The following is a 12,328-nucleotide window of genomic DNA, read 5'->3' as shown; positions in this document are numbered from 1 at the left end:
ATAATGGAGAGTTGAGAACCCGCATCATTATTGGTACACACTAAGTTTAGATCATCTGCCAGCATCATTCCCTGCTTCTATTTAAAGGTAACTTCCTGTTTAGCGTGGTCGGTTAGATGCCTCGGCCTTTTGCATGCTGTTTTGGGTAGAGATCTAGTCTTGTATTCGGCCTTAATTACGAACCCAGGCTTGCTTACTCGGGAAAAGACGAGAATGCTTCCAGAGGATAGTGTGACGGCCTGCCTATTTTCGCTACTACTGTCCCTTACTGTGTGATACGTGTATGTCGTTATTAGGCACAGCTCCGCCGCATGGACCTTGGCTCCAAGAAATTGTAGATGCCGAGACATGCAGGGGAGATTGCAAGGTGTGCGTCCAACCGTGTTCCATCATGTGGGTAGCGCGTTGCATTGAGCAAAGCTTGTATGTTGCCAACTGAGATCGTCTTAAACACTTTTGTATCTGCGGCTCTCTCTCCCTACTTCACGGCTTTTTGAAATGGTGCTATTAATATCTCTTGTGATCCCAAGCATCCTCTGCAGTCTTGAAGCGTGGGTTTTGCAGCCCAGCCTGCTCTTGCATCCCAACGTGCCTTGCAGCCCAATGTGCCTTGCAACCTAGGCAGCCGACAGGGCGGCTGAGAGATCAACGGCCGCGATAACGCCCGGAGTCGCTTCCATTAAGGCCCCGGAACTATAATACGATGGTTCAAGACGAATGGACGGAAAATCTCCAATTATGTCGCTGGTTCAGGCGCGGTGTAAAGGAACGATCTTTTGCTTCAATGTGGCCGTAGAAATGGGGATACGACCCCCAACTTTGCTGCCAAAAGCTTCAATTGACACAATAGATGGTGGTCGGGCAAAGGCAGGGCACCCAGTGCGGGGCACTTTAAACGACAAAAGCCTTGATGTTCTCGTCTAGTTAGTATATAAATCAAGCGCCTTTGGCAATACTCCTTGTACCAGTAGCTATAGGCGTCAACGACCAATCGCATAACATATCAATTGAATGCAACCGAATAGATGTCTCACTAATAGAGGTGGTTTCTGACTAAAGACATGCCGCATTTGAGCTACCAACGCGCCACGACGTTAATAAGACTTGTACTAACTAAATAGTTATAATGCCGTTCAAGCCGCAGCTTACAACCGAGCTGAGGTTGGAATGTTTTACACGTCACTTTCGGGCTTCGTAAGCCCAACTTTGTTGTTGCTTCCTTTTAGTGGCATAGCTGTCGACGGGCGCTAATGCTGGTACCCGGTTTCGGTGTTGGACCCATGCAATTCGAATGAGAGTCGAGAACAAGGAGAATATAGCGTGCAAGTGCTTCATACGTCTACATCTCTCACTCCCGTCAATTGCGCGAAAAGTGCTACATGATAACATAGTACAGTTAGTCGATGACATGCTCATACATAGGCCGGCTTTTTAAAGCCGTGCGAGCTGCTAAGGGTGTTAAACTAAAGGCTATGTCTACTTTTTCCACAACGTTCAAACAACCTCGATGCCTTATTTTTCCTACTCTTGTTGCAGGAGTCATTGTATTTCCGTTTGCTACCTAGGTATGTAATTTTGGGGACCTCAAATGGGGGTTTAACCCAGACTTTTAACATTGTATGTAAATATCTTTATATATCGCAGGGCCTGTAATTTTAGCTATTTCTATTTTTTTTCAAGCAGCTGAAAGCAATTAATAATATTTATTATAAAATAATTAACTGTTTTTACTGTATATCAATGAATAAGAATGGTAGCCTTAGCTCTTTCAAGAAGCTTATTGCGAAATTATAATATTAAAGTGTGATTTATTTAACTCCATTAATTCCTTGGTCAACCTTATTGTGATTCCCTATTATGTTATTAACAATGTTATTAACCTGATCCCGAAACTTCTTATTCTTCCAGTAAAGCACAATAATAACTATAATTGTTGTGCCACCTGCCGTGGCTCCTACTCCGATACCAGCCTGCGCACCCTTACTCAAACCGGACCCAGTATTATGGGCCGACGCTGGCGATGTTTGATTTGAAGCGACTGTAGGTGTTGGTGAAGTTGCAGAAATAGACGGCTCTGATGTAGACGAAGCTAGTAAAGTCCACGTTAACATGTTTTATTTTAAGATGCAGGGGGTAGAATTGACATGGCAGCATACCAGTTGCTCTCGGGCTCTCGCGAAAAAGAATTGATGGCTGTGCCGTATCGCATTGAGCAAAGGTCGAAACTATTCCAGTAGGGTCGGTCGGTGCGGGATGCATGGTTACCATATAACATTGGTATGGACTAGGACCACTATAGCCAATATTAACTTGATTTACTTCGTTAATGCTAGTCGAAGAGTATAACGAGGCCTACCAGCCTGTTGTGCCATATGTGCCGCCGCCCTTCCATTGTATATATGAACTGCTCGAAATGCAAGTAATCGGTGGCGTACACGGCGACCCATTAACGCAACCTGCGTACGTAGAAGTCTGGCAATACGTGGCAATCCCTTGACACATATATGGGGAATCTAAGTCACGAAGGTTAGGAGGTCCAAATTTGAATATGGGAATCGAGAGCGATGGTAGCAATACAAGTCGAGTCGGTAGAATACCACCCCAAAATATTTGTTTGTCGCGGCGCAAGGGTGGCGGTTGGTGCTGATGAGGTGGTCTCTGTAGGTATTGCAGCAATAAAAGAGGCTAGCGAGAAAGAAAGCCATGCTACTACAATTCGACTGAGTAGAGACATGGTGACAATGTGAATAGCGATGTCTATTAAAGCCGCAGAAGAAAGATGGGCATGGTAATGAGCTGTCTTTATATATTGAAGTCCGTAGATAGTGAAAGAAACTCAGCCACTCTCCTACATGTTTGTCACATAGCGCGGATGCTCTTCCTAAGTCTACCTGCGCCTAAGCCTATAGCACTTAGCCGCCAAAGAGGCAAAAAGAAAAAAAAGAAAACAATGTCTCAGTTCAATTTCAGCTTGTAGGATAACCCTTGTATGTGAAGCCCAATGGGCAATGAGTTTCGGTGTCATCTAGCCATTTAGAGAAGGGCAATGATGGCTTGAGGGAACGATATCCTTGGCAGAGCCTTATTCCTAGTTTAAAAAAAAAGGATACTCTCCTGGCCATTGCTCCAGCCAGGGTGTAACACACATATTTTCTAGCAACTAAAAGTAATGCTTTTCAGTGCCAAGCTCCAAATACATGTACATACACTGAACCTGACTGGATTAATCTTAATAAATATTTCTTTGCAAGGGGACATGAAGTTGCGCTAAGTCACTGGGGAGTTGCTTCATACTATTTACGCCTTACTGGCTGTAGTACACAGCTTTAATAAAGAAAAACTATCTATTAACGTTTTATTGGCTGGCTGATATAATGCTATTATATGGTGACCTTTAGAGACTGTTAATAAGAGTAAAGGCGTGGCTACAAATACCGCGTGTTATATTCACTTGGTCTTGACTCTCGTGTAGCTTGCATGGGCCTACACTGGAGCTAGTTCCGGCATTAGCGCCTGTCCACGGCTGCGCCAAACAGAGACACAGTGAAGGCTTAGGCTGGGCTTATGTCGCTCAAAAGTGACATGTCAAAGTTCTCGGCCTCAGCTCGACCTTAGACTACAGCTCCGTATAATGCCACGTCAACGTTGTGGCGCACTGGCTGCTGAAACTTTTCCTATCATCAGGAAGAATTCATATCAATCAGTGAGACATCGGTTCAGCCGCGTTCACTTGATAGGTGGTGAGACATACTACAGAGTATGTCGTCCCCGCAAGAACGGTCATGGTGATGGACGCCACAACTGAAGCCTACTTCACTAAAACGATATAGGGCGCAAATTACTACAGCTGCGATAAGAGAGCTAGGTATTATTGGGACAGCGCAAACCCGGCCATCTTGCACCCAAGATGGAATCTATTTAACTAGGGTAGGACTAAAACTCGGCGGCATGCGGGCCGTGAGCTAAGTGAAGTCGGTGTTACCACACAAACGCATACAAAATTGAAGGCGCACTAGACAACTTCCCTATTAGTACCTATAGGCCTTATACTAGAGCTTATCTGGCCGCTTCTTTGCGATCTATCTGTTCATGATTATACTACACAGTGAGACAAGATTTCAATTCGATTTCAGCCTCTCCAGGCTTGCCCTACTGGCAGAGCAGTAGTCTTGCGGAACTAGCCTACCGCCCCGTTCCGCCCACAAGCACGCCCCACTAAGAGCCGGCAGCCACCTGAACTGACAGCCTGGCCTATATGCCCAACAACTAGGTGTATATTTGGGCTTAAAACACAGCTTTACTCTTCCCTCTAAACATGATTGATTACATTATGGATATTCTCCTGTTTAGAAATCATTTGTTACCAGAATATGCCTTTTTGCCCACTTTAATATATAATGACTCTAGACCTTGATGTCCATCAGGTGGATGCGGATACACATGTGGCCACGCCTCTCACTTCCATCAACTGCGCAAAAGTTGCCGCACAATATCATATCACAGCTAGCCAACGAAACGCTAATAGACGACCGCCTTATTGAAGCCATAATACGGTCAGCAAGGCGAAAGCGGTTGGGCATTCCCCAGCAACTCAGCGCAACTTGATGCCCGCCTCTCAGGGAAGTATCTAACAAGATTGATCCAATCGGGTTCAGTTCCTAGTATCAAATGTGATGCTTTGAATAGATCCAAGACTGCGCTTCCCTCCTTGCTGACGTGATGAGCGGACTCACTGCCGGTACTGCCAGGATCAAGTTGTGGTTTTACCGTATGCGTGCCATGTCGAGAAACTTGAGAAATAGATGTTAGAACTCTCTCTCTCTCTCTCTCTCTCTCTCTCTCTCTCTCTCTCTCTCTCTCTCTCTCTCTCTCTTTCTCTCTCTCTCTCTCTTTTCTCGTTCTTATGGCTAGGGTAGAACTCACATTGCTGTAGAACATCATTTACTACTTGTGATATCATTTCGTTTTGGTCGTCCATGATTAATTCTTCCCACGCTTCTCTGGTGTCTGCCATGAAGATGTCAGCCTCTAATTCGGCCCCCTGCTGTGGACAACAAGTGGTGGGGGAAAAACAAATGGCAAAACATATGCAAAGAGGGCTAGAGCAATATTTAAAGATGACCAGTGTATCCTTCGGACAGTACGTCCAATCCATGGACAGGACTAGCCTTGGTCGATTTTATCACATCTTGTCCAGCGCTTCAACGCGGAGAATCGGGGTTGGGAATCAGACCCCGTGCATGCTACCGGCGGCAAAGTGTAACGATCCGTTATAACGTTAAGCCAACAGGGCAAAAGATTAGGCCAATAATCACTATTGTAAGCAATTATTGTAACGGAACCAGCTGCTTATAAGGGTTTTCGCTGTCACAGTGAACCAGGTTGTGACACAAAGTGTGGGCTCCAGAACGGCGGTCCCAAACGGACAGAGTAGTGAGGAGGATATAGTATAGTCCCCGAACAGTGTTCAAGACGGAGGACGTAAGATTGTGATTAATGAAGGGGATTTATTTTAAGACATCTCTCCCCGGCGCTTAGATCTTGTGTGTTAGAGCTGGAGCTGGAGCTCTGGAATACGGCCGGTGGCAAAGTGTGTGTTCCAGAACGGTCCGTTCAAAACGGAGAGGATGGGTAAGGGACTTTAGTGGTTAACTGCGGCATGAGATAATAACACCAAGTCCAGCTTTCGTAAGATCTTTATTGATGGGTGAGATCTGCCGTTTTCAGCAGATAGGTGCCTTGGAATTAGAAGCATACACTTCCTTTTTCTAAGGAAAGCGCTCCTTATTTCATTGTTGAGATACTGCTCTATACACCTAAGCAGCAAAGTAAATCCATTATTACCTTATAGCATTTTTTTCTTTAACAAAGTGTCTTCTAACGACCTATAAAACCTTCAAATTCTACTTAGTGAAGTCAGGAAAAAAAAAAATATAAACACCCCTCCTAATGGATCCATCTGCTGCAAAACTCTCACAACAAATTCTTTTTAACTTAATAGTCATATCTCTTCTAAAATCTTCTTCTCCAAGATTCTTTAATTATTATACAAATCTCTGACTATCCAAGTTGTACAAGTTCTATTACCTACAGCCATGATTCACTTGAAAAGCCAAGTTAGTTTACCTAGAGTCTTAGATTTGGTCATTTTGGAGCTGGCATAAAACGGATCAAATATCTCACTTTACACAGCTGGGTATTGTAAGCAATATAAGACAGGCAAAATTCAAATAGCTGATATAGGTAGGCAGTATAAATTAGACGTTTGGACACTAGCATAAGAGGAATAGCATATATCGTATATATCGTATATATCGTATATATCTTCTTAACGCATCATCGTGCATCTATGAGCATACAAATGCTTGCAACCATTTGTAGATTTCAACCCCGCACTATGGCAAGAGCTTAGTATGTGCAGTAGAATAAGCAGCATTGAGGCTCTCGTCCAATATATAAATTCCTTTCTCTACCGTTAAAGCCTACACTAGTGTTCACCCTGTACGCTTGTAACAATTCGATTACATCTCCCTAGGCGAAGCCGGCTTGAGCTCTTCATAAGGCTTCACTGCAGTAAAGTCATATATCAAAGAGCAATCGGTCAACAATTCCGAAGAGCAACCAGCATGTCAAACCAAAAAAAGACTTTCTTCTTGTGCCCAACCTGGGATTACCATCCCGACGGACCTATCAAACTCGGTAACATCATCCTCTCTCCCAGTTCTCCGGCCGAGGCCCTAAACTGCTTTGGCAGCCCGCCTCTGACACCGGATGCCATATTCCCTTCGACCACCAAAACTGGGGTGACATGGGCCAAAGAGAAGCTGCACTCCGGCCGCTACGGCCTGTGGACCGCATTTATCACTGGCCTTGGTGTAGCTGCTAACGTCGGCCATGACTACTCTGCTGAACAACTTTATGTCTTCGACGCAATTGAAACCACCGAAATCATTCCCACACCAGAGTATCTGGCACGTAGCATGGCCTCCCCCCCAGTCGCCAGCTTTCTTGAAAAAAGTCGTTTCCGAAAGCACCTATATATGATCACAGCGCTCAAGATTGCACGTGGCGCCCAGGTAAAGTTCGCCCGTGGCTGGTCCCTAGGCGCCGAGCTCCGAGTCGATCCGGCCCACGCCATCTCCAGTGCGCCGGCGACCTTGGGACCGGAAATTCGCGAGAAATGGAAAGGCGGGGAGAGCTCTTCGTTTGACCGCTCGTCGGATTTTGTGTTTGCCTTCAGATTGCGAAAGATTAAGATTCATCGCAACGGGAAGATCACGCACCATGAATATACGGAAAGAGCTATGTACGATGAAGCCGGTGTTTCCCAAGCTGAGCCGCAAAACCTGCCCTTTGAAGTGGAGGGTCTCGCGAATGAAGATGCTTCAGCCCAAGAGTTTGGATGTGTTGCCGTGACGGAAGTTATCCACGACGATGAGGAGTGTCTCTGTGTCCAGCTAGACAGAGAACAATGGTTATATGTCTAGAAGTCAAATTACGTGAATGGTAGAAAAAAGAATACGTGTATCTTGGCTTATACTACTTAGGTACCTATCTAGACCCAGGTACCTACCGTACCTAACATACATGTATCTTCACATTGTAGCATGCGGACTAGTGCGGGTGGACTTACAGACTTATTCACCTTCTCCTCCACTTCCCAGCCAATACCATCCGCATTGTAGCCTCTGCATAGTTGCCGGGCGCCAAACCAACAGCCGATATCACATTATATGCGTCCCTTCTATCGGATAAATGGCATAACATATCCCGCATCTTATCATACTCTTTAAATTTCATTGCCTCATTTGTCGAGAGGTTTTGCTGGGCGTACAACAGGATCATCGCAGCGATTCCTGCCGCCACAGGCACGGCGAACGACGTCCCGGACTTCCGCCGCGTGAAAGGGTCCGTTACAAGCTTCCGCGGCCATGCAGCCTCCACCGCTTGCCCCAGAGTGCTGAAATTGGGTGCATATTGCTCACCTGTGGGATTCGCCGGTGCGCTGTTGCCCATGCCATCAGCAGCAAAAATACAGAAGACGTCGCTGTGTCTCGCGGGGAAAGCAGGACGCGAGTGGGAGCCCATGTTGGATGCGGCCGCGAACATGAGAATTCTGCGTGAGTGTGCGATGGCGATGGCGTCACTGAGTGCATCACAGCCAACCTCAGTCTCATCGGTGAAGCCGAACGACATTGAAATAATGTCGACTTTCCATTCAGTCACAGCGTGCATGACAGCCTAGTCTCTTATTAGGTTCATACTCGGGCGCAGTTGTAGCGAAAGTGGGATATTTTATACATACTTTCGCGATCAGATCTGGGCCTATCGGGTTGTACTCTGCGATTCGGGCAATGTAGACATCGCAATCCGGAGCGACATCGAGTAGGAGGTCTGCAACATGAGTGCCGTGTCCGGAGACATCTCCAGTACTTGGATCTTGTTTTCCGTCGAGATTGTTAACCCAACTCCGGATGTCTTTAATCCGTTCGTTTCTTGCTTGAATAAAAGGGTGCCTTCTATCAAGCCCAGTATCGAGAATCGCAACTTTTATTCTCGAGCCCTGGTCGGGGCAGGTCGGCTCGGGGCTATTGTGACCAGGTGTGCTAGGCTCATCTTCTACTTTTCGGATCACTCTCTCATAAGTGGATTTGTGATTTTTCATGAAGTCGTCCGCATATCGACACCTAAAAATCTACTAAGTTGTAATTCTTCACAAAAAAATAGCGAGTGCTAATTAGTCAAAAAAAAAAAAGGGGGGGGGGGGACCAGTAGATGACCTACTTATCAGCAGAGAACTCTGATAGTGTTTTGTTGTCAAAGGACCCACAAGTACCGTTGGCGAGTTCTTCAGGAGCTGGGGAATTAGTGATAGATCGGGCCGTGGGCACATCGCGTACTGTAGGTAGATTGTCGAGCGGATAGCGAGGAGATCGCTCTGATGCTTGTTCTGTATTCTGATCTACAGTGCGTCGTCTTTGCACCAGTGGCCCTTCCATGAGCCTAGCATTTGAGAGGGAGTTCCATCCACCAGCCCTCCCTCTTTGTGTCCTATCTCGCCTCTCTAGACAGTTGCCACTAACAACTTCTGGTGACGGATGAAAATCCATGGATAACTCAGTTTCAGAGTCGTCAGCAATAGTAAGATTAGGAGAAGGTGTCGAAACAAATTCTTCAGCATCCTGCGTAGTTGGCATATTGTTCAGGAAACTTGATGGCGATTCTTCATGGGTTAACGAATATTCTTCCTGAGTTGATGAAGGGCCTGTATATGCTACCCCTACGGGAGCTTCACAACGCAGCCAGGCGGAGAAAAAGTCTGGATTGTCTCCTCGAAGCGGATCATGACGCTGCGTATCCCAAGTGTAGGGCCTATGCGGCATACGGTCTGATAGTGGTATTCTTTTTATGCGTTCAGACAAGACCAGTCCCGGGAATTCAAGACTATGTTGCTTATTCCAAAGCGGGAATGGTGTGAGGTCTAAATCGTTTGTCGAAGGAGGACGGGTTGGAAGAGTGCCACTTGTCAACATCCTGGTCTTCGATCGAGATATTTTTTTCTCAAGGTATCTTGCGCGGTCTGGTTGAAAATCCCCAAAAGCCTCCCTAATACGGGAATATATAGGAGAGTCGTGGTTGACTAATGGATTTGCTCCATGGTCAATGAAAAGTTCGACGACATTGGACCAGTGCTCAAGTAGTCCAATCGCTATGTCCCCAGGTATGTCTGAATTGCGAGAAATCTCAATACAATGTGCTAAAACAGTCTCCCAGTGTGTTTTAGATTTGTAAACTTGATTTGGGTCTGAACCTCTTTTGAGCAGTATCCTTAAGAGGTTGAGATTGGGCATAGAATAGTTGCCGAGGGTTAGTCTCTCTGCCAGAGCTTGATACTTGTCGTGGTCCGTGATGATGTAGTCGAGCAGGGGGCGGTTAGTGTTACCCGAGAAAATGGGTACATTGATTTTGATCTTTTCTCGAATATATAACTGTAGGTTGAATTGAGCAGCCAATGCTAAGAATCCATTGTTCGTTTGTGCTCCTGGCCGCAGTGCAGACCAATGCCCACTCTGTAATTTTGACATTGAGTCATCAGCTGCCGCATGTTGTCTCATCGTTTCATCAATTTCATCGATCAGCCTGATTTGTGGACAACCGAGATTCTTTTCAGCTCTCGCGCCGTAGTTCAATGTAGTATCGACAACGTCCCAGATATAACTCTTCTTGAGAGATATCTGCTCATCCGACATAGTTTTCAGGATGAAAATACCCGAACGAAGTAGACGCAGGGGAGCATCAAGCATCTTACCCACCTCGAGTGCTATCAGCTCCCGTATAGGAGCACTTTCCAAGAAGTCTCGCGCAGTACGATGAAGGTATGTAATCTTCTGGTTCCATAATTGAATATCGCTTTTCGTCCATATTGCGTCCTGCCCTTTACCCAATTCATTCTGCTGGTCATTAGTAATCTCTAAGAAACCTTTACAACGACTCATTAGTCGTCTTTTGACAACTCTATATCTTTCCACGCCTTCTTCATCAGACATCTGGCCCAGTTTCCTGTCGATGAGGGAAGTGTCGTCTCCGTCGTCAGCGAAAGAAAGGGCTAAGACTGACAACCTTCCTTGAGCCTCTCGAGTAATAGAGAAAAGTTGAAATGCATGCTCAACGTAGTTTGTATCAATGCTATCCAGCATCTTCCGATACAAATCCTCCAGTTCGTCTGGTATGTCTTCAAGTCGTTTTTGAAGGTCGCATATTCGGACACAGTCCGATATGTCTTCGATCAATGATTTCACCACAAGTGCTACCCACAGAAATACACCACAGGATTTTCTAGAGATGTCCGCGACCAGTTGAGAACCAAAGTTAGATTCTCTTATTTGAAGAGATCTGAAGTCGCTACTACTCTGCAAGCTCTCAGTAGTAAAAGCGAAAATATCAGGGTAGGTCAAGTCCTGTAATCTGAGATTGGGTCCTTGGGCAAATCCGTCTTCAAAGACAACCCAAGGACGGCTCGCAATGCAGAGTTTAACATTCTCGTAATTACCTGAGCTCTTCACGAATTCGACAAAGTCTTTGTGGTTTCCTGAAAATTCGTCCATGCCATCGATGAAAAGACACAGCTTAAATGGTGCCTCAGCAGCCTGCCTCATTACGACCCTTAGCCCTTCTTGCAACTCTGACAGCTCCCACTGGCGATTGTCAATCCATAGAAGGTCGGAAATCTGCCATCGGCGAGGGAATGCAGATGATATCAAGCTCGGTTTTGCCCTTAATGCCTGGTACAATAAGGAGCGTAGCAAGCCATCTTGTGACATCTGTATAGAGCTACCAGAGTTCCAAAAGTAGAAGCTAGCCTCAATCAATGGTTGACTTTTGGCCCAATTTCTAAGATATTTTTGAGTTCTGGGGTCCTTGCAAATGTATTTGAGCAAAGTCGATTTCCCTGAGCCAGGCTTTCCAGTAATCCAGTATATTTTCTCGTCACTTTCTAGCCAGTTTACCAAACTCGACCACGAATTTTCATTCTCAGTGGTCAGAGGCTCAAGCACCCACTTGAAAGTTCGAGCATGGGCTGCTTTAATTCTGGATTCGCGATCTTGGAAATCGGCGTGGGAGAGCTGGTCAAGCAGTTGAGCCTGTAGCATGTGCATATGGTCGGTCGCAATTCCATCAGAAATAAATGAAGAAAATTGGGAGAGTTCGTCGTTGTCTTTGTGACGCCAGCGCTCCTCTGCTACAGCCTCTATAAGCTCTATTCTCCAGTCCGTTCTGCCATATATGTTAGTTTCTTGTCATCATGCCCATTGGTAAAATTCTTTTATTCAAGGGGTGGATCATTACCTTTCATGTCTGCTTTGCTTTATCTCGCATTTAAGTGGTTTGAATTTTTTGATATTCTGTCTTTCAACGGAAATCTTAATGTCATTGTTGCGAAAGCTGGGAGGTTTATCATACCTGACACTCGATAGCAGATTTTTGTCCAAATCCGCCCTGAGTTGGTAGAGTCTGTGTGCCAGCTTCGATACCTGTTCCTTGCCAATCATTTGCTTGAATGCTTGGCGCATGCTTTTCCATTTTTTCCTCCGCGTTCTCATTCTAAGATTCTCCAGAACCTTGGCCATTTTCTTCGCGATCTCTTTGTACTGAAAGCAAATTTCTTTCATCCTCGGATCGGTGAGAGAAGCTGGGAAGCTCTCCGTTGTAAAAACATGATCGATCTCGTTTACGTGCTCGAGAAGCAATCTGTTGGCTGAATCCAGCTCCGTATTTCCGAGGAAGGTCCCTTCGATTGACGGGCAATTCTTGTTTCTTTTAGTTACTA

At 45.7% G+C, this 12,328-nt stretch overlaps 3 protein-coding genes across 3 annotated transcripts; 1 reads left to right on the top strand and 2 right to left on the bottom strand.

Moving 5' to 3' along the window:
- Window positions 1-1,808: 1,808 nt before the first annotated feature.
- On the bottom strand, window positions 1,809-2,734 carry TGAM01_v202957 (hypothetical protein; the record flags this gene model as incomplete). The annotated part of the gene is made up of 4 exons (XM_024549096.1): window positions 1,809-2,089; window positions 2,157-2,293; window positions 2,357-2,513; window positions 2,578-2,734. 4 exons carry the CDS (start codon window positions 2,732-2,734, stop codon window positions 1,809-1,811), a joined length of 732 nt encoding a protein of 243 aa, XP_024406211.1.
- A 3,892-nt stretch (window positions 2,735-6,626) lies between these two features.
- Window positions 6,627-7,487, top strand: TGAM01_v202956 (hypothetical protein; the record flags this gene model as incomplete). Its single annotated transcript, XM_018800462.1, has 1 exon — window positions 6,627-7,487. One exon carries the CDS (start codon window positions 6,627-6,629, stop codon window positions 7,485-7,487), a length of 861 nt encoding a protein of 286 aa, XP_018666604.1.
- Window positions 7,488-7,641: 154 nt separating this feature from the next.
- TGAM01_v202955 (hypothetical protein) lies at window positions 7,642-12,081 on the bottom strand (the record flags this gene model as incomplete). Its single annotated transcript, XM_024549095.1, has 5 exons — window positions 7,642-8,241; window positions 8,306-8,687; window positions 8,785-11,775; window positions 11,848-11,864; window positions 11,962-12,081. The coding sequence occupies 5 exons, from the start codon at window positions 12,079-12,081 to the stop codon at window positions 7,642-7,644; spliced, it is 4,110 nt and encodes a 1,369-aa protein (XP_024406210.1).
- Between the last annotated feature and the right edge of the window lie 247 nt (window positions 12,082-12,328).

The sequence above is a fragment of the Trichoderma gamsii genome, assembly GCF_001481775.2.
Source record: "Trichoderma gamsii strain T6085 chromosome Unknown Scaffold_7.2, whole genome shotgun sequence".
Taxonomy (NCBI): domain Eukaryota; kingdom Fungi; phylum Ascomycota; class Sordariomycetes; order Hypocreales; family Hypocreaceae; genus Trichoderma; species Trichoderma gamsii.
Note: the sequence above shows the minus strand (reverse complement) of the source record. Positions and strands in the feature narration are given on the sequence as shown.